A 22,864-nucleotide genomic window follows, 5' to 3' on the forward strand; every position below is an offset into this window, starting at 1 on the left:
ACTGGTTTTTAGCACTGGTTATCAGCTGCACAGCACAATAGAGCCACATCTAGTCGTCGACTAATACACATTGCCCCTTTTATGATTAAACTACCAATTAAAACCATGTACAAAACACAATTCTAAAATGTAATATGAAATGAAAATGTTTTCTGACACCCCAAAAAATACTTATATGAATAAAATGTTGATGATCAGTATAGGGTGTGTACATCAGTGTTCATACAGATTACCGCAAGTTGAATTCAAGACTTTTTTTAACACCCCTTTTAATCAAATTTAAGACTAAGTAAAAAAACAAACAAAACAAAAAAAACACACAAATATTTCTTGCACACAATACATTGTGCCTCGTATAGAACACCAGGCACAGTTTTTAGCCATGGCGAAAAACGTTTGTCATAAAGCCACTTCTCGTTAAATTGACACTTATCCATGGTCCAAGGAAAATGTCTTTGTCTTAAAATGCTATGTGTATTGTGGGTGAACCTCAAACATGTTTCTGCTCTGAAAAGCCCGACTAAAACCACATCACCGTTTGATAACTCCATTATTTGGGTCATGCAATGTTGCCACAAAAGTAAATCAGTGAATTATTAAAAAAAAAAAAACAATTGATTAATGTTACTAAATCTTCCTAGTTCATACAAAAATAAATTAATGTATTCACATTTGTAAGACTTTCAACGAAACAAAAGGAAGAGTTATTTTAAGAATAATGAATTCAATGCCTTTTAAAACTTTTCAAGAATACCCGGAAACCCTGGTACATGCATTATATGCGAATATGCATTAATAATGGAGTGATATATTGAATTACATGATAAAAAATAAAACATGAAAGAAGCAAGGGATGAAAGAACCAAAAACAACCTGAAGAGCCGTTTAGGCCCCGAAAGAGCCGGTTCCTTTTCGTGAGCCAAGCCGAAGAAGCCGGTTCTCAAAAAACATCAATTAAAACTAATACAAATAATCAAAAATGGAAAAAAGTTAATTGGTCTCTTAAAACTAATCGCTTTTATACAATGACTTAGTCATTAACATAACATAACAAGGATCTCTATCTAGGACATTTAAACAATAGATATATCAGGTTTACTTATCACCAGAAGTTTACTTTTAATTTCATTTGATCAGAAATACCCTTTTGAAGTAGTCCTCTACCCAATCTCATTTTTTAAACTAAAATAACGACTTTCAAAGTAAAAATCTTTGAACTTGAAGTCAAACCTTTGAAAGGACACTACTCTACGTATTATTTAGGTCCCCCTGTGTGGTAAAAACAAAAACAACAACGAAAAACAATATTTTGTTGAGAAAGTACATTTTTTTTAATACAAATATGAATTTTTTAAAGTACCCGAGAAATTTGCATCTATTCTACATAACATGAGCCTCACCTGAAGGGAGTAGACATCATTGGAAAACTCAAAATGGTACTTTTCGTCCCAATGAGTCTTTGTAGTTTGTACTCTTTCTTGTAAAATACAGCAACATCTCGTGGTCAAATAAGACACGCGGTCCCTTTAAAGACTATTTAATCTAAATCAGTTAAATGTTTTTAACTAATTAAATAAAGCAGGCGAAAGGGTCTAAACTCAGAACTAACGTTCTCACTTATGACAGCACCAAGAGCGTAGGTTTTGGGTCGTGCCATTGGTAGGGACATAGCGCATTGTTTTAAGTTAACACAAAATAATGATTCCTCGATATTGATGGGGACACGACCTCTCCGTCCATGCAAAAATGTCCCCCTTGGGACAGCACATTTTAAAACCAAAAAACAAATGATAAAACACAGAGGATGTGATCTTGTCAACACAGCATTAAAATGTCATCTGTCAGTGGGCACTTACTTGCATCTTGAGTCAGTCCGGCGCCGGGTCGAAGTAGGAGCGCCACTTTGCCTCCTCCCGCTTGGATGAGCTCGATGGCGCGAGTGTGCGAAATGCCTCTAGCCGGCTCGCCGTTGATCTCCACAATCTCATCCCCAACCTGCACAGGGAACGTCCAGCACATGTCAGTAAAGTCCAAGAGCGTTTTCATGTTCACAGAATATGAATTCATCAGAAAAAAACATTTATCACTGATGCTCATGGCTCAGGCAACGTTCAAAAACACATCAGCTTAAAAATGTCACATGGCCAGTTTTAAAACAAGTGATCTGTGATTCTCCAATTATATGCTGTGAGCAATGTTCCCTCTAATTTTCCAGGGGTCTGAGCGTTAACACAAAGTCGGTGAGCAACGCTTGAAACAACAGTGAGCAACGGCAATCCCAAGTGTGGCAACTGAGTCATTATCAAACATGTCCAAAACTTGACATCACGTTACATTTTGTTGAGTCTCTGGCAATGCAAAAAAAAAAAGATTCACTTTTGAATGAATTGACTAATGTATTATTACAAAGGTTGTACGGCCTACAAACGTCATTTGTTTTTACAACAATTCTTTCACAAGATTTACATTTCTTTTTTTTCCTGGTATCTTTTGTCGCATACTACTAACATTTTTGGGGCTTATTTAGTCGGTTGCACGATACAGAACTGTATTTAATCACATTTTTTTTTGTGGAAGTACAATGTTGAAAACAAGATTGACTTGGTATAATTGGAAATTATTTGAATACAACACAAACTTTTTCTTCTTTTTCCCTGTTTTTTTTTCATTTTTTAATCCCTTTTAAAAAAATCTCATTGTGTTTATTTTTTTCCTAGCTGTTACTTTTTACTTTATGTTCTCTATTTCTTTTTTTTTTTGTTTATTTCTTTTCTTTTTTTCCGGCTTTTTTCTGAATGTTTCCTTCTTTTTTTCTTCCTTTTGTTTTACACTACTTTTTCATTTTGGTATTTTTTTCTTTTTTGTTCTTCCCCCTTCCTTTAAGTCATTTTGTGCATAATTTTACATTATATTTGGTCATATAGGGATGAAAGAAGCAAAAACAACCTGAAGAGCCGTTTAGGACCCGAAAGAGCCGGTTCCTTTTAGTGAGCCGAGCCGAAGAAGCCGGTTCTCTAAAAACTCACACACGCAGCTTGGAGGGAACATTGCGCTGGATAGATTTTCTTGTGCGCTGAGAATGTGCAGGCAGTGCGCGATTGCGCACGTGCGCAGCTTAGAGGGAACACTGGCTGTGAGCATCCGACACGTCATTTTTAGTCAACATGTTGCTTAAATGCTGTGGCTAAAATAGGTAAAAATCGTTGGACTTCTTGTGTACGTTGTAAAAATTTCAGTTTGACTTTAACACCAGTAAAATATTTATCTTCCTCAGTAATCATTTTCTGTTTCCATTGAAATTATCTCAGGGATGTGCAAACTTCTTGAGTCCCGGGCTGCATTTGTCATGATGACGGATTACATTCACCTGTGCCCGCTAGTTTCCTTTCACTCGCCTGTTGTCAGTCCGTCAGCAAACCTCTGTTTTCACAAGGCAAGCATTTTTGACTCTGACTCCCGTCGGTCCCGTTTTTTTCACCCGTCCGTTCCTGATTCCCGCGTTTGTCTCCGGCTACGACCCGTTTTTTGACTCCGACCACGTTTTGATCTCCCGTCCCGGCTAACAACTCGTTTTTTTGACCCTGACCATGTTCTTATCTCCCTTCCCGGCTAACGACCTGTTTTTCCGTCTACTACACTACGACCTCCCGCTCCAGAAGATCCACTTCCGCATTCGGAACATGTTCAGATTCTGTGAGCGGCTTGCCTCCCGCGTCCAGCGATCACTCTATATCTCAATAAACTTGTGATTAACGTTACGCATCTTGGTTCTACTTTCGTTCTGGTCGGGACAGCATTGGGTTTAAAGATTTTTTGAAAAGGGGCCAGGCCATAGGGAAGAAAATGGCTGATTAATGCATTATTTTGTATATGCCTGTAGAAAGTCTTGAATCTGATACCTCTGCAAAAAAAAGGAAAAACGATAACTTAAGCCAATATATTTTTTCTCATTTGCATTTACTTGCACAGTTTATGTTTCATTGTCTATTTCAGTGTTTTTCAACCTTTTTTGAGCCGAAGCACATTTTTGAAAAACATTTTTTAAGGGAAACCGTCCTTTGAAAATTTTGCTGTATAATTTTGTTTTTGATTTTTAGAAACATAACAAAAGTATTATATACATAACAAATATTAATAAAACGTATCAGCCAGGGGATTTTTTTTACTCCCATTTATATTTTTTTAAATATACAATTAAAAATTAATAAAATAAAATAAATCATCAAAATCATGTGCAACGTTTTTACATTATTTGATGTATTATTGTTATTCTTCTGTGCAAACTTAAACATTTAATCCAAAAAAGGTTAGGTGGAAGGCCCTTAGAGCAGGTTGGGCTTCCTTGAAGGTCTCTCAATTTAATGGGGGAAAATTTATTTCATGCAAATATATTATTTATCAGTTTGTTCACAGACCATTTGTTAATCAAGCTACCACAGCAATTTACCTCAAATTAAAATGTAGACCCCCCAGGCTATTGCTTACCCTTACACTTGGTTTGGAGTAGTTATCAGATAGTTGCAGCTTCTCCTCGGTACAATTAGTATTTGTTTGTGTATAACGGTCACTCGTGTACAACGTGCACCCCTAAATTTTGATAAAAAATTGGAAAACCATGTTTTTCCCTATTTCTCACCTCAAAATAAGCATTGCAGGTCTCAAAGTCGAGAACTATCGCAACAGGATTTTAACCTAGGTCGCGGCAGTGAGGGCGTCGATTAACTACCACTAGATTACTAGGGTTACAGATGACACATGGCTTAAGATTTTATCTCATCCTTACACTATTTTACTCACAGTACAGTGCTGAACACGTGGAGCTATGGTTTAAATAATTTAGTGTCACAGAATTGGACTTTGAATAAATACATAGCTAATTTTATTTTGGTATGGTACTCATAGTGTACGTTGTCAATAAGTTTTATTCATGGCGACACGTATTCCACAACGTGGTACCGAGTAAAAATAGTGCAATGATGAGAAAAAAGCAATAGCATTTTCCAATATGGTCTATAATCCGAGTGGTTAAGAATTGATGCTGTGACCACTGCAATTCAGGTTGCATCTAATGTGGTCAGCGGTACTTTTTGACTGATTGCTTAAATACCGGAATGCACTACCACAAAACCTCATGTATAATGGGTGTTATGAGTGCACTGCAGGAAAAAAAGGTTTAAATATAATGGAAGCTAGAGCTCTTGTTGGTGATAGAAAGGAGTGGAGAGGTGTTGTGAAAGGATAGGATGGGCTAGGCACCCCATGATGCGGCAGGGGTAAACCAGTGAAAGTTGTCGGGCCCTGCTGTTGAACAAGAGTGGGTTGTGTCCTGACCCAAGTGACATGGCCGCTTTCTGGTGTCCCATTTAATTTGGAGGGACGAAAGCATGACCAACTTGGGTGCCGAGGTGCCTAACTTGTTTGGGTGTTTGGGCAATTGGGTTGGCAATGGTCCAAAAATGTTTGTGTGTTTTTTTGCTATTTTTTTCCCTTTCATTTTCTTTGTTATTGTATGTGTGTGTCTTGCTGTCAGTCACCCATCTTGAGGGATATGACCAAGGTAGATAGATAGATAGATAATGCGCACCCAAACCTTGAAGGTTTGATACAAAAATGTCAGCATTATACTGTACACAAATCCAGTACATGGATCCGCCTTACATTGCCGTGGCACCCGTACCAGCTGACCACACACAATGGCGTCCCCGGCAGGAGCTTCTGTTCATTTCGCTGCCTCAAGCTGGCTCGTAATAATATGATAATGACCTCGCAGCATGCCAACAAGTATATTAGTTTATGAAGCCCATATGGGAGGTCGACATATGGTGATTGCACACGGGGCATGAGATGACGACAAACTGTTTACTTCCTGTGGAGCGCTTGAGACGCAACGTCGACAGCTTTGTGCTCACGACAGCGCATCTGGTGGCTATCCAAAGAATTCATTAGCCGAATCTGCTCTTGTTAGTGTCGAAGATTGTCTCTTTCCACATACAGTGGTACATCTTTGTAAAAGCACCTCTAAACATGAGAATTTCGATATAGGATTTTTTTTAAACAAAAATCTTGCTCGATACACGTAGAAGAAGATTTTCACAAGCAGGCTCGGAGGCTACCACCAGAGACCATCCTAGACCGCTCACCACTCGTGAATGTTTACTTCCAGCAAACTACTACAAGCAAAAAATATATAAAAAGTGTGCTCTATTTGAATTTTTGGGGTGTTAGTTTATTTAAAGTTGTAGTCATTTTGATTTTGAGTGTACAGTAAGTGCTTACGTATCATCAACAGATTCTCAATCCATCAATTGCTCCACTTATTATTGAGCAATAATAAACTTTACAAACACAACGTGGCACCTACTCACAGCAAAACAGACGATTGAAAATACTGCAACAGTATTAGCCATCTACAACGATGTTGTCGTCTGCTACAAGTGACCGAGACAGTTAGGATTAGAGGCTTCCAATGCAGAGTTTGCATGTTCTACCCGTGCCTGCGTGGGTTTCCTCCAGGCACTCTGGTTTTCTCCCACATTCCAAAAACGTGCATGTCAGGTTAATTGGCCGGTCCAAATCGTCCCTAGGTGTGAATGAGCGAGTGAGTTGTCTGCCTCTGTGTGCCCTGCGACTAGCTAGCAACCAGCCGGAATATCGCTGGGGATTGACTACAGCACCCCCTCGACCCTTGTGAGGACAAGCAGTGCAGATAAAGGATAGATGGAAAAATTGCTATTCCGAGTATCAAATGTTAAATGAACACACAAAAAATGTGCAAAGACGGTTAAACCAATTAAGTTCAAAGGTATGGGATGTCCTTCACTCCTCCTTCCTCCAGTCGATAAGGTGCACATTTTATTTTGTTATATCTTATTTATCTTATTACTGAAATTTATCCATGTTTAATTATTTGAATTACTTCAAGTAGAATGTGTTTTTAATGATTAAAGAGATGTGTTTTATAGCTTTAGGGTTCACAAGTGGGGAATGGCCCAATTAGAGTTCAATTATTTCATATTGGGAAGATTCACTCAATACACGAGCACTTCAAACAACAAGCATGATCCTGAAACGAATAAGCTCACAAGAAGAGGTACTATTGTATTAAAAGTGTTGACAATTTGAATAATGTTTGTTTCGAATTGAACTCAACATGTCTTAATATCACACGTTTGCCCAACAGGAAGCGCAAATAAACTTAATTCACTCATTCATTCATCTTTGATGACTCACGTGGATCCTCCCGTCCAGCTGGGCAGGACCGTCTTCAGCCAGCCTCAGGATGTACAGCCCCATGTTGTACTCGGTGCCCCCTCGGAGGCTAAATCCGAAGCCTCTGGGGCTCCGATCCAGCTCAACTGTCAGACAGCCCTAACACAACACAACTGCAGAGTTAATACACTCACATTTATTGTTTGAACTCACAAAAAAGTTCTGGACTATTAGGAGCACCTAAAAAAACGAATTGGGCCAGAAATTTGAAAGTACGCCTTCTAACCCGGGACGCCTTTTATGCAGCCGAATATGGTGGGTAACAATAGAAATGCTTACAGTGTTTATATGTGTGCGTTACTCCACGAGAGTTTATGGAACACTACCGTATTTGTGCAGTGATTGACCAAAATCGCGAAACACTGTATGCATATGGGAATTTAACGTGGGTCGCTGCGGTGAAAGTGCCAAGACTTAACCATTAGACCTTAAGTGAAACAGATGACACACAAAGGTAAAAGAGCAAGGATTCATTATCAGATACAGTGGAACCTCGGTTTTCGAACGCCTCTCAGTTCGAACAAATCGGAGTCCGACCAAAAATTGAGAAATTCTTGCTTCGCTGTTCGGTCAAAAATTCGGTGTTCAAATGCCGGTAATGCGTAAGTGCGTACGCTAGGGTGCGATGCTGAGCGGCATACAGGTGCAGATGGCTCTTTTCGTGACCAACTGTTATCGCGTGCGGACATGCTTCGTTTTGCTTTCACTTTTAATATAGGTGTACGAAGTGTTTTAGCCCCTAATTATGCCTCCGAAGAAAGTCAGTGCAAGCAACAAAGTTGCTACAGGTGAAAAAGGAAAAGTAATGTGTACAACTATTGCATTTAAGAGGGAAATAATAGAAAAATATGAAGGAGGTGTGCGAGTGTCTGATCTTGCAAGGGAATACAGCATGGCTTCTGCTGACCACCACAAAGGTAAGAAATCCTATTCATAATTCTTTTCTTTATCCTTTTTTTTATTATTACACGTTCATGTTAGCGTAATCTTTCGTACGGAAGATTACGATAACGCGAACGTACGATTAGCCTGGGTTAGCTTTGTTTACATTAAACATTCAAAGGAAACATTCAGGGTGTTGGAACGGAACCCAACATTCAGGGTGTTGGAACGGAGCCCCCTTTCCAATGAACCGCTCACCACTTGTTGTGGAGACCCGGGTGCTAAATGACTTGTAAACGACCTGATTTTTTAATTTTTACACGTACATGTTAGCGTAATCTTTCTTACGGAAGATTACGACAACGCGAACGTACAATTAGCCTGGGTTAGCTTTAGTTTACGTTAAACATTCAAGGTAAACATTCAGGGTGTTGGAACGGATTAAAACGATTTACATTATTTTTAATGGGAAAAATGATTTCGGTGATCGAACAAATCGGTTTTTGAACAGGGTTCTGGAACGGATTATGGTCGAGAACCGAGGTTATGCCTCATTAGGTCAAAATGGGCCTCACCGATTGTTAAGTAATTGCGGGAGGGAGACACGTTTAAAGTGGTATATTTGTTGATATGGGACACAGGCTGTGGGATTATTCTTATTTCATACATTTTATCGAATAATCTCACATCACACAGTGAAATGAAATGTGCTAAAAATGTAGATTTTTTGTTTTTGCTGAAATTTGTATTAAAATATATGGTATGGCTTGCACTAAAAAAATAAAATAAATAAAAAATCCAAATATTTTGCTATTATGGCTTTTGGGGTCATAAAGGTTTCCGACCCCTGGGTTAAATCTTTTGTTTTCAGTGCCATTTCGTGGTACTATGTCAATGCAGCTATTGTGCTTGTTATATATTACAATGTATGCTATATATTTTAAAGCATTACAATACGCAAATTTATCTAGCAGATGTTTTGATCTAAGATAAGAGAAGAAATACTCAAGATGAGCATTTCGCTATCCGTTGTACAATTAATATCTTATTGTTGTATCACAAAAACATGTTAAAGTATATTGACATATAAGAAAGTTTTGAGTTAAACAACAATTTGGTCTGTGTTAAATATAACAGAAAACACATACAGAGTCTTTAACACAGCCCAGAAAATCATTCATTATTTTCTGGATGTAAGAATGTTACCTGGTTGGGTCCAGTCACACAAAGAGCCCCCTGCTCCACTGGGATGTTTTTGTGTTCAGACCAGGAGATGCCGTCACGTTTGTCATCAAGGTCCAGGTTGTAGCTGTCACACAAACACACAAAATGATCCACATGAGACAAGCCGAACCACATGCAACACGCTGCAGGCAAAACACAGCTCGATACATTATGCAAAGTGAATGACAAACAAATGCAAAGCTCGAGACTCGGCAGACCCAAGCAGCATGACTTGTGTGTCAGGTGCCTTCAACGTTTGCATTTTGTGATTACCAGTCAGCCGAAAATCAGTTTTAAGAGGACAGTGTGTTTTATGTGACTACTAGATATCACTGCATTGTGTAGTGCAACCATAAAATAAGTTCTAAAAAGCACGAAGAAGTATACAAACTACGTAGAATGAAAGCTACCAAACCACAACATTTGTCCTCTAAATTTTGGGGCCAATCTTTCACAAGGTTTTTAATTTTGGGGTATTTGTAGCAGCAAGATGTCAGACAATTATATCAGCCTTCTGTAGGTGATAATAACGGTTCACGGATCCCTTAACCGCCAGGGTCATCGGGGCACCACTTTGTGTGGTGTGTCTTGGGTTGATACCGCAGCGCCCATTCATCTAGAGGCCATTATTTGGGGGGTTGGGGTTTGCTGCCCCACGCGAAACAGATAGTATTGGTTTCCTTGTGTTCCAGTAGCAGGGGAAGCCTTCAGGTCAGAATTTTCATCATCTGGTCGCTGTCGTTGTAAAGCATCCTAGTGTTCTTAATGAATGAGTTGGGCCTTGCAGCGCACTTTGCCCCCAAAGCCCTCTAGCACTGATACCAGATCCTAAATCACTAGGGTTGTTATTTGGGGGACAAAGGGAGAAAAAAGGTTCTGTTTGTCATGATTACTGATTCGGGGCACCTGCGGCTGCCCCGTTGGCGCCAACAGCCACGGGACCTGATTGGCTGGTGGACTCTTTTTAAACTCCCGTCTTCCGAAAGGAACCCGTCAGACCGTCTGCGAACCTATGCCCGCAGCTAGGCAAGCTTTTGTACTCTCCGACACTATCATACCCTGTTTCCTGCCTGATACCTGTTGCCGACCTCTTTTCTGGACCTGTTTCTGCTTTTGCTCCTCCGTCCCGGGCATCAAACTATTTTTCTCGCTGCCCTCGAACACCCTCGCTCAACACGGAAGTGCCACTTCCGCGTTCCTGCCATCTGCAACCCGTGACCGACGATCATCGGATCGTGAATGCAAGCACTGTTCTCTTTCTTAATAAAAACTGAGTAAAACGAACGCTATTGGTCCCGTCTCCGTTCCTGGTCTGTGACGCTGTTACCGAAATTTGGAGGCTTGTTTTGTTCAAATTCACATCGTACAATACACATTTTTTAAACTTTGTGGCCATTAAACTACGTATGTTTTGTGAAATATCAAAGGCTCTTTATCTGGTAAAGACCTTTGCATTTCGCACTTCCGGGTACATGTCTCTAGGTGATGCACTTTATTTAAAGTATTCATATCCAGTCTTTTTCGAAAAAATAAATAAATAATGACCACAAGTAGAATTAAAACTTACTTAAAATTAAATACTCATTAAAGAATGTGTGCATAGTGCTTGCTTGTAATATGTTTCATAATCATGTGGGCACACTCATTCTCACTGTATGAGGCGTGGATGTAATTATACATAGTGTTTGACGTTGTATTCATTTGTGTATTAAGCACTTTTTTTTAAACCTAAAAGTTATTGTGCGCATTATACAAGAAGTTTACAGTAGTTTATTACTGTACTAGTGCAATGATTGATCAGTTGAAAAATATCACTGACCACAATTGCAAGAGATTGGGAATCGAATCCAAGGCGCCAAATCTTATTCACAAGAAGATCAGTGATATAAGACATACAAAAATGCATTTCATCTCATCATCGGTACCAGACACGAGAGTTTGGGGAAAGCAAAAAGTCATTGTGAAAGTAATATGACTTTGAAGGAATTTAAATGAATGTGTTATGTTGGTATTGTGTTCATAGTTCACATTGTCAAACATTCTAATAAAGGCCGCATGTATTAAACAATGTTCGTGACTTACAATGCTTAATTTGAGCTGAGTAAAAGTGAAACAAAATTTCCTACCGATTTTAAATCACAAAGTAGGGGTAAACGGTAAATGCAATTGTTTTACTCTGGAATTGGGGCGGCAGTGGCTCAGGAGGTAGAACGCTCGTCTTGGGATCAAGAGATCGCAGTTCGAATCCCGGCTCCTCCGTGTTACATGTCAAAGTGTCCTTGGGTAAGACACTGAACCCCTAATACCCCCAATATACAGGTTAGCGCGTTACATGGCTGCACGGCTGCTATTGGGAAATGTGAAGCACACTGTAAAGCGCTTTGGGAAGTCTTAAAAAGCGCTATATAAAATGCAAATCATTTCATTTCATTACTCTTAATTTTTTTTTTTAAATGCAAGTTTATGATAGCTCATGTATTTTTTTATCCATCCATTCATTTTCTGCACTGCTTATCCTCGTTAGGGTTGCGGGGGTGCTGGAGCCCATCCCAGCCATCTATTACACGTTCATGTTAGCGTAATCTTTCGTACGGAAGATTACGATAATGCGAACGTACGATTAGCCTGGGTTAGCTTTGTTTACATTAAACATTCAAAGGAAACATTCAGGGTGTTGGAACGGAACCCAACATTCAGGGTGTTGGAACGGGCAGTGGGCAGAGGACACCCTGAACTGGTTGCCAGTAAGTCGCAGGGCACACAGAGGCAGACAACTCACTCGCTCATTCACACCTAGGGACAATTAGAACCTCCCAATTAACCTAACATGCATGTTTTCGGGAATGTGGGAGTAAAGTGGAGTGCCCAGAGGAAACCCACGCAAGCACGGGGAGAACATGCAATCTCCAAACACGAAAGTTTGATCCCATGAACTCAGAACTGTGCCGCACACGCGCTAACCACTGCTCTGCTGTGCTGCCTGTATTTTTTATAATTATTCAAATTAATGTTTTGTTTAATCAATTATGTTTTTTTTTTACAATTAGAATGAGCGAAATAACACACACCTTCTCTATAAAGTGTATTTTTAAATATTTAAAAGCATCTCTTTGCATTCAATTCCTTACCGTTCGTCCTGCAGAGCTGAGCGTTGCCCAATGGCTCTGTGTTGAAGAGCAGGACTCTGTCGAGCAGAACTGGCACCGGAAGGTGGACCTTTGTATTCTGAAACAATCAGAAATGCCAAATGCAGCCAAAGTATCATCAACACAAGCATTTCATACTGAAGGCTAACAAAAAGGCCAACCCGTTGATATAAAAATGTTATTTATTTAAAGTCATTCAGCCCTTTTGCACTTCTTCACGATAACATGCATTTTGAATGAAGATGCTAAAATATTTAGCGCCACTTCCCTCGCTTGCGTGAGCACCATCGTCTCCCCCCCAAAAACAAAGTAAAAAACTGACCATCCTCGGGCACCACGGTGAGCGTGACCACGTTGCCGGCGTCCTTGATGAGCTGGACGATGTCGTTGTGTGAGAGCTCAAGGATGGAGCGGCCGTTGACGGCCGAAATGCGGTCGCCCACATGGAGCAGGCCGCAGCGGTCCGTCGGGCTGCCCTCGATGATGCGGCCGATCTTGTGCGGGATCACTGAGATGACGACAAGTCAAAGTAAATGTAACACATAAAATGGAAAGAGCTGGCAGTTACTGCCTTTACCTTCAATTATATTAAGAGGGACTCTACTTGTTCTCTCGCCTTTATTAAAACTCTGTCCCCTTGGTTCCTTGCTAGTTTGTTGCCTTTCTTGTCACATTCCAAGCACGCTTCTCACAGTCTACTCAGTGTACCTAACAGGGTTGGGTAGGGTTACTTTAACTTGATTACTTGCAATTACTTTTGAATTACTCCAATACCAAATATGTTAATACAAGACAAAAGAAACTGAATATGAATAAAATTACTACATTTTGTGTAGGCTTGGGGAGTAACGGAATACATGGATTGGCAAAGATGATGTTGGCAAGCTGTTTGGATTTACTTTCATTTCAAGAGAAAGCTTACCACGGGAAATGATGTCAACTCTTTCCAAGGGAGGCTTATGCTATGTAAAACAATGCAAATTTTTGGTCCTATGACCATTTAAAGAAAAATGTATTTTTATATGATAATTCATATATTTTGGGTTATTATTTCTGATAATGTTCTTTTATTTATTAAAAAAAAAATTCTACTAAGAGACTCTTAATAATACACACTGACCATTTAAGTAATATAAGTTTGGCACTAGCGGCAGCACGGCGGCGCAGTGGTTAGCGCTTGTGCGGCACAGTTCATGTCATGGGAACCTGTCGTGGGTTCAAATCCAGCTCCAGACTTCCTGTGCGGAGTTTGTATGTTCTCCCCGTGCTTGCGTGGGTTTCCCCCGGGCACTCCGGTTTCCTCCCACGTTCCAAAAACATGCATTTCAGGTGAATTGGCCGGTCTAAATTGTCCCTAGGTGTGAATGAGCGAGCGAGTGAGTTGTCTGTCCCCGTGTGCCCTGCGATTGGCTGGCAACCCACTGCCTGGAGATGGCTGGGATGGGCTCCAGCCCCCCGCGACCCTAATGAGGATAAGCGGTACGGCTAATGAGATGAGATGAGATGAGTTTGGCACTAATCACGTCTCACTTGTTTTAGTCTCTGCACATTTCCTTTTAAACAACCGATTGTGTGCTTTAAGTTTTATGTGAATACTAGCAAATGGGTTAATTGTCATCTTTATGCATAAGAGGATAACTGACCATGAACATACGTTTTATTGGTTGACTTTGTGTTATGTATTTATTTTCTTGTTTATTATTTTCTTTTCGACCGTTTTGTAGCAAACAAAACGAACAAATCACCTGAAAAGATAAAAAGGATGGCGGGTTGAAGGCGAAGGCTTATCAGAGACCTGTCCCCAAAATAACTTCTAGACTTTTTTCTTTCAAATTTGAAGACTGTTTAAGGAAATTTAAAGCCAATTTTCCAAATTTTCCAGTACCATAAAAGAACAAATCCAGTTTGAATCATGCATTTTACAGGGCCACAAATACAGTATTTACCTAAATGTATGCATGCTCCATAATATTCTATCTACCTTGGTCATATCCCTCAAGAGTTCCATAATAAATGTCCATAATTTGTACTAATACTAATACACATTTCATAATGCCCTGTTTAGGTAAAGCATGCACCTGTCCTCTTGGGTGCAACCAGTAGGGGGCCATAACACTTCATATGCCAATGCCATACAACTTAATGCCAGCCGCTGTTAATGATGAGAAAGATGGAAATGCAATGGCAAAGTAAGACCACAAGAGAGCAGTGTCTGTGTCATTTTTAAGCAGACGTGTTTTATCTAATTCATGGTTAGACTGCTGAGAAGCATGGCAACAATTTCAAACATTTACAAGCACTTTTCAAACCCTGAAAACACACCATTAATATTCAAGCATTTTCAAGGATTTTAAACACCTGACGCAACCCTGTATAAATCGTTTGAAAAAAATTGGATATTTAACGTAATTATAACAATCATTTTTTTAGTCTATTTAGAAATCATCATATTGTTTGATACATATTTTACAGTTTCTGAGTTTTTTTTCTTTTGTTCTCCTTCTCCTTACTCTCTAACAACAATACAATGTGTAAAACCTGAGACCAAACAGGCATTTTCTCATCTCAAAATGGGAATGGACATGAACCAAAAGAAAGATTTATGTTAAAAAATAAGGAACAAACAGTAAAAGAAGATATTGATGGCCTCACCTCCATACGGTGGTCGGCTCTTAGAGGTGAGAATGACGAATCCGAAGCCCTCGAGGTCTTTGCGGTGCAGCGTGATGTCGAATGACTCGTGGTCGAGGGCGCTAGCCATGGGCAGCCGAGGCAGTTTGGGGGAACCATTCACCAGCGTAGATGTCAAATCCTGAACCTCATCCTCTATTGCGTCTGCCGCCAAAGGATTGGAGAACTCAATCCCCAAAAAGGGTGGACGGCATTTTCGACCAATGTTCCCTCTAATTTTCCACGGGTCTGAGCGTTCACACTAAGTCAGTGAGCAACGCTCGAAACAACAGTGAGCAACCATAATCCCAAGTGTGGCAAGATAATTAATTATCAAACATGTCCAAAACTTGACATCAAGTTACATTTTGCTGAGTTTCCGGCAAAGCAAAATTATTTTTCTCTTTTGAATGAATTGACTCATGTACTATTGCAAAGGTTGTACGGCCTACAACAGACCTGGGCACTCCGGTCCTGGAGGGCCGCATGTTCTGCATGATTTTTGAGGTTTCTCTGATCCAATACAGGTGATTCCAATCACCAGTATCGTTAACGAGCACTTGCTAGCTTGCTAACGAGGTTATAATTTGTATCACCTGAGTTAAAGAAGAGCAAACTTCAAAATCTGGCAGGACGTGCGGCCCTCCAGGACCGGAGAGCCCAGGTCTGGCCTACAAACATCGTTTTTCTTACAATTCTTTCACAAGATATCCATTTCTTTTCATTTCCTGACATATTTTGTCGCATAATATTAACATTTTTGGGGGCTTATTTAGTCGGTTGTAAGATACAGAACTGCACTTAATCACATTTTTGAGTGGAAGTACAATGTTGGCAACAAGATTCACTTGATATAATTGGAAATTATTTGAATGCAACACAAACTTTTTCTTCTTTTTTCTGTGTTTTTTTTTCTACTTTTTTAAAAATTCCTTTAAAAAAAAATCTCAATGTGTTTATTTTTTTTCCGAGCTGTTACTTTTTTTGTTCTCTATTTACTTTTTTCCTACATTTCTTTCTTTTCTTTCTGGCTTTTTTCTAATTTTTTCCTTCTTTTTTTCTCTTCGTTTTGTTTCTTTTTTTTCTCAGCTTTTCACTACTTTTTCATTTTGGTATTTTTTTTCTTTTTTGTTCTATTCCCCCATTCCTTCAAGTCATTTTGTGCATAATTTTACATAATGTTTGGTTATGTTGGGATTAAAGAAGCAAAAACAACCTGAAGAGCCGTTTAGGACCCGAAAGAGCCGGTTCCTTTTAGTGAGCCGAGCCGAAGAAGCCGGTTCTCGACAAACTCTACTGACTTTACTTTTCAACTTCGTTCGACATTGACTTCAAAATACCGCATTTAGGACACAACGCCAGGGGAACCCGTGTATTTTTACCTTCATGCACTGTAACTTTGACTTAAGTTGCTCCTTAATTAGTAATTTTGAGCCCTCATTTTTTTGCGCTGGCTAGATTTTCTTGTGCGCTGAGAATGTGCGAGCAGTGCGCGATTGCGCACAGCGCGCAGCTTAGAGGGAACACTGTTTTCGATTGAGCGCTCACCTCTGTAGATGACTTTCCTGCGCACGGTCAGCATGACTTGGCCATTGCGAGCTGCGTTGGTCATAAGGTCGAGAACTTGCTTGTGCGATCGGCCCTTCACTATCACGCCGTCGATGCCGATGAGCTCGTCTCCGGCTCGAAGGCGTCCGTCCTTCTCTGCGGCGCCGTTGGGCACAATGGCCCCAATGTACACTTGGGGGAACACGTTCTGAAAGAGGAATAATCATTTTTATGATTATAGTTATTATAAATGGTAATGAATACATCTTCTAAATTAAACTGACACTTATTGTATAGTGCAACCAAAAACAATGATAAGTCAACGAACAGTTACAAAAAATATTCGATACATCTGCTTGATATTCTCTAGATAAATCTTTAAACTGGATAAATTAAAAACAGATTATTTTAAAACCATATATTCTAAAATTGCGTATTGTTGGTTTCAGGCCAAAAGCATTAAATGCCAAAATAATATTTAAAGGGACTGTCATTCGCTCCTTATCCATCCTCTCCATGTGTCCCAACCATTCGAGTACCCTCTTACTCACACGTTTACTCTGTTCCACTACTACTCCAGTTCTGTCTCTCACAATAACATTTCTCAATCTATCCAATCTTGTCACTCGTAACATACTCCTCAAACACTTCATCTCAAAAACATTCAGCAACAATTTAAAGACCCAATATAAGTAAAAAGGTACCGTAAATTCCGGACTATAAGCCGCTACTTTTTTCCCAAACATTCAACCCTGCGGCTTATTCAGTGATGCGGCCAATTTATGTAATCTTTCTAACGGCCGCCAGCGGCGCTCGAGTACAAAGGGTAAGATTTAGACTGCAACTTCTTAGCTTGTGCACAAATTAAATTAGCGTAGACATATCCTCATCATGCAAATTGCAAATAGAAAGGTACATGACGCAACTTTCAAGCTAAATGCAATCGAAAAGTCCGATATAGAAGGAAAAAGTGCTACCGCATGCAAACTTTACTTTGCGAGCGTGTTTATGAATAAGGGAGCATGGGACGACGTCTATATGACTCTTTTCCTTACTGAAGGAAGACAACTTTTATGAGGTCAGTTATTGGGAGGAAAATGAGGACGGTTTACTGTGCTTGCTGCAAGAATGGTATGTTTTTTTTACAGAGCTGTGTACTGTGTTGCGAGCGTGTTGCTAGTAGCGTTTTGCTACCCTTCACAGGCACGGTTAGGGATGAAAGTTATAATATTATTTTTAAAGCTTTGAAAACTCTCTCGGTGTACCGTCTTTCTTTGTAAATATGTGTAACCATGTATAATATGTATTTGCAACTGTATATTTTTGTAATGTATTTATTTTAGAAACTTATTCTGATATGTTTTGTACGAGCAAATGAGAAAGAAGGGGCGGGGCAAACGCGGGCTGACGGGAAGTGGAGTAAAGGTGAGACGTGTTTGTGGACGCGGCCGACAATAGTGGATATATATTTTTCCCACCCTTGCCTTTGGAAATATACACTTTTTTCCTTGGATTACTTTCAACGGGCACCTGGACTCTGCAGGTCTGCATTAAATGTTAAGTACCGGTATCATTTTCCGTTAATTTTGCCGGCTGTGTTTTTTGGACCGTATCGGGTATGGGTTAATTTCGTGTTTGTATTGCGTTTTATCAATGTAGGCGCATGCGGCTAATATACAGGTGCGGCTTGTGTATGTACAAAATCGGTTTTCCTCCAGAAATTTGGTGGGTGCGGCTTATAATCAGGTGCGCTATATAGTCCGGAATTTACGGTTTTTATTTTCACAGTTTAGTTAATTTGTATATATGTTCACATTTTCATTTAGCAACAACAGCAAAAATAAAAATAAGTCACAAAACAAGTTTTTACAGTTTTGTGCAACTCGCTGCAGTTTACTTACTGGCTGCTGTGGACCGTCACCACCCAGGACACGGAAGCCGAAGCCAGTCTCAATGTCCCGCTTAAGGAATACGTCAATGTCTTTGGTGTGGGGCTCTGAGGAAGACAAACACAGCAAAAGCTTTAGCACTTGCGTTTGATAGTCGGGAGGGAGAGAGCAAGCTCACGTCTGCTTTCCAGCAGGGCTTTGGATTTCAGGTACAATTCTGTGGCGTCCCGCTTGGGCGAGTCGTTGGCGGCACGCAGGGTGCTCGTGTTGGAGTGGTAAGGCAGCGCCTGGGGAGTAGAATCGCCAATAGCGCCCAACGTCTCCGTGCTGGCTGTCAGATCTTGCCTCTGCATGGATATTATTGGAAAACATCAATTATTTTTCAGCACTTCGCAAACATTCAAATATGTGCAACAAAATTACTTTCGCAATCAAAGGCCTTATTTTCAGGATCATAAGCCATCCTGTACTCTGGGCTCTGTTTCTCTGTTTTGTTTTCACTCACTTACTGTGTCTATTTTTCAATTTACGGCTGTTGTCAAATGTCTTGATTTCCCCATGTTTTTTCATCTTATCACGACTCACTCTTTTTTCTTTCCACCCTTGGTTCCTTGCTAGTTTCTTGTCTTTCTCATCATGTACCAAGCGACCATGTTAGAGGTCGCTTGGTTATTCAGAGTACCTACTCCCCTACCTAACCACCTAGATTATGAGTACTGACTGATGAACCATTGGACAGTTGACTTCATTGTTTGAATTTACTGGATCACCAAACTTTTTACCTGTTTTTGGACTATGTTTATTTGCCTCAAATGTTCTGGATACTGTTGCCTCGCTTCCAGTCTTTAAATGTTGCGGACCCTGAACTGATAAAGGACTACCATTTTATGATTCTAATATGTGCTTTTGAATTGTGGTCCCATATCATTCCGTGTGAGTTCATGACAGTTAGCTATGCGAAGAAATAATTGTTTTCCGTAAAAAATGACAACGGCAGTTTTAAGTAGAGGAAGGTGACCCTGGTTTTTGGTGTTTACTAAAGCGACTCTAGCTTTTGGCACTAACTTTTCAGCATAGAAGATGAAATAGTTAACTTTTGGGCACATAAGACAATCATGCTTCCTGTTCAACATAGGATACTATGCTAGTTTTTGGGTTTGAAAATGATGATTCTTGGCTTTTAGATGAACTGAGATTTTCACTATTGCAGAAGACAATTACATTTCAGGATGACGATGTCTTTCAGCATTTAAGATGACAACACAAATGTCAGCCATAAAATGTTCGCGCTAGCTTTTCGGCATACAAAACGATTACTTTAGCTTTCAAGGACGGTGATATCTTTTGGCATTGAAAATGAAAATACTAGTTTTTTTGAATAAGTATGAAATTAGTTTTAGGTGTAGAAAACGAAGACAATTCCAGCACACAAAATAAGGCCATTCTTTTGTTGTCATGGAAGAAGACGACTGTCAAAAAAACCGCTAGCCTTCAGCAACGAGAATGTATCACACATATCAGTGAAATAATCCAGAACAGCCAATATAACAGAGATGGGTTTTTTAACAAAGGTGACTTTGGTTTATGAAATAATAACCTTGACATCTTGGGAGATTATTCAAAAATATTTTTGTTAAAGGTAAGAAAAACAAAAAAGTAAAGAGAATGATGAAGATTAGAGTCCAAGCCTGATAATGAATACAGCTGACATGATTTCCTTTGGGATTGATAATGTTGAAAATTAAGAACAACAAAAAGGCTCATTCGTGTTTCACTTTGAGGGCCCTTTGTTAATGAATAAAGCAAAAGCTCTTTTTAAGAAAAACAAAGGCCCGTTTTCACTTTCCCGCAACTATTATGAGGGCTCGAAGCTAGCGGTGTGTGATTTCCCTCAAGATTTGACTTGCCTCCACATCCTTAAAGGGCCACTTTCTTTTATTCCAAAATCGTGTAGTATTAATAACAGCACCCTTTCCAAAGGGTTGGGCTAATCCATGCTTCATTAGCACGCAAATCCCTTGACAATTCCCACTAAAATACCCCAAAAATGAGAGAGGAAGCAATTAAGACTTTTCTGGCACGAAACAAAAGAAGGCCTTTGCAATCCTTATCAACATTCGCATTTCAATCACTGATTTGGTACTGGAGAACTTTAACAGTTAAATGAGGAACCACAATGGCCTTGACAATTAAACCCAGAGAGGAAGTAAAAAAAATAGATGTGTCTACTCACAGGCTTGAGACTTTTCACAGGCGACGTTTGACCTTTGAGGAGAGAAAGAGACCATTGTCAAACCACGAGATGGCACTGCATCCTCGGACGGAAGCAGAACGGCTGCTCAGGCTTCTTTAATGATGGATGTCATGTACACGCGTGTGATTAGAGGTGGACAGGGAGTGCAACGCGCGTACATAGGCATGACAACCAGTCCGAGCAGGGCTGCTAACAAGGCGGTGGAGTGCATTAGCACGTGCATATTATTTACTGACTATGATTTACACCCCCCTTACAATCCAACACCCCCCAATCTCGCTGCTTGTACGCCCCCTCGCTCTATCTCAAGCACTCAGATTGTTCCCTGCAGATCATTGCTGAAATAACCACTGCTGCTGCCTTCCTCCTCCTCCCCCACACAACCCCACTCACTGCATTAACTCGATTAATAAACGGTCCTAGGCAGCCTAGGGGAACTCAGAGTGCTGGACTAACACTTGGCGTGATGAGGGGTTAATGGACCCTGATATAAAGTGTGGCTGGATGCGGAGTGTTTGTTTGGTTGACGGATGTCAATAGGGGCGGGAATGGGGGTGGAAGGGGTTGATGCTTGAATCAATGATAGAGGGAGGTAATTATGTAAACTAGCTTCACAATGTGGAAATCGTATTGTGAAAATTCAAATATTTGTTAAAGGCACACTGTGTAATACCGTAAATTCCGAACTATAAGCCGCTACTTTTTCCCCAAACTTTCAACCCTGCGGCTTATTCAGTGACGCGGCCATTTTATGTAATTTTTCTAACGGCCGCCAGCGGCGCTCGAGTACAAAAGGTAAGATTTAGACCGGTGGAATATATACGCCGAGGAAGACTGCAACTTCTTGGCTTGACTAGCGGCGAGAAATCTTTCACTAAAACTGTCCGCATGCGAAAGGCAACATTTTCGCAAGTCTGCCAGTGGATCCTGACAGCATGGGGCAGCATCAAAAAATCCACCAACACCAACGGGTTCCGAAAAGCCGTGACGGAGAGGAGGGCACACCAACGACAGTGACAGCGCGAGTGAGGCTGCGGGAGCGTGGGACGACGTCTATATGACACTGTTTCTTTCTGACACAGAGGAAGACGACTTTGATGGCTTCAGTTTTAAGGAGGAAGATGAGGATGGTTTACCGTGATTTTTACAAGTACGGTATGTTTTTTTAACAGACCCGTTTACTGTGTTGCGAGCATGTTGCTAGCGTGTTGCTACCTGTCACAGGCACCGTTTGGGATGAAAGTTATATTATTATTATTAAAGCTTTGAAAACTCTCTCGGTGTACCGTCTTTTTTGTAAATATGTGTAACCATGAATAATATGTATTTGCAACTGTATATTTTTGTAATGTATTCATTTGTATTTATTTTGGACACTTATTCTGATATGTTATGGACGGGCGAATCAAAAAGAAGGGGCGTAACAAACGCGGGCTGACGGGAAGTGGGGACCGGTAAAGGTGAGTGTTTGTGGACACGGCGGACAATAGTTGTTGTGGCAAATCCTCAAAAGCATTTGCACTTGCATATATAGAAATAGATTTGCATACATGTCTACATTAACTTACAATACATTACTTGCTTGTGGGAAAAGGTCGGGGTGACCTCGGTTGAAGATACCGTTACCAGACGATTAGAGTTTACCTTGAAGATACCGTTGCCAGACGGCGTGCAAGGAACGGTCACGTACTCATACGGCGTACACGGGACTGGTCACGTACTCATACGTGATACAGGACCGCCTTTTGGGGTGTACTCAATCGAAGCCTAATCGTCACTACCAGCTTTAAATACATTGTCATGTTCCTAGCTCTGTGAGATCTTTATTGACGCATCAATAAAGTGACAATCTCCCTCCGTAACGAGACTGGCTCCTGTCTATTTCTTTTATCCACATATGAGAAGACTTTCTCTCGATTATCGGACCTCCAATTTCTACAACATTTGGCGCCGCAACGTGGATTGGCACTAATTAAGTAAAA

The 22,864-nt window shown here is 40.3% G+C and overlaps 1 protein-coding gene across 2 annotated transcripts in view; it reads right to left on the bottom strand.

Moving 5' to 3' along the window:
• magi3b (membrane associated guanylate kinase, WW and PDZ domain containing 3b) overlaps positions 1–22,864 on the bottom strand; it is a 285,252-nt gene that overhangs the window by 7,975 nt on the left and 254,413 nt on the right. For both annotated transcript variants that reach the window (XM_088338940.1, XM_088338939.1), the window contains exons 11-20: positions 20,862–20,893; positions 18,807–18,975; positions 18,641–18,735; positions 16,740–16,947; positions 15,174–15,356; positions 12,844–13,029; positions 12,504–12,600; positions 9,358–9,460; positions 7,231–7,368; positions 1,857–1,995 (exon numbers count right to left, since the gene is read on the bottom strand). In XM_088338940.1, coding sequence (XP_088195066.1) covers positions 1,857–1,995; positions 7,231–7,368; positions 9,358–9,460; positions 12,504–12,600; positions 12,844–13,029; positions 15,174–15,356; positions 16,740–16,947; positions 18,641–18,735; positions 18,807–18,975; positions 20,862–20,893 — 1,350 coding nt within the window. The remainder of the gene's footprint in view (positions 1–1,856; positions 1,996–7,230; positions 7,369–9,357; positions 9,461–12,503; positions 12,601–12,843; positions 13,030–15,173; positions 15,357–16,739; positions 16,948–18,640; positions 18,736–18,806; positions 18,976–20,861; positions 20,894–22,864) is intronic.

This window comes from Urocampus carinirostris, chromosome 6 (genome assembly GCF_059441175.1).
Source record: "Urocampus carinirostris isolate Australia breed hairy pipefish chromosome 6, RoL_Ucar_1.0, whole genome shotgun sequence".
Classification (NCBI taxonomy): Eukaryota; Metazoa; Chordata; class Actinopteri; order Syngnathiformes; family Syngnathidae; genus Urocampus; species Urocampus carinirostris.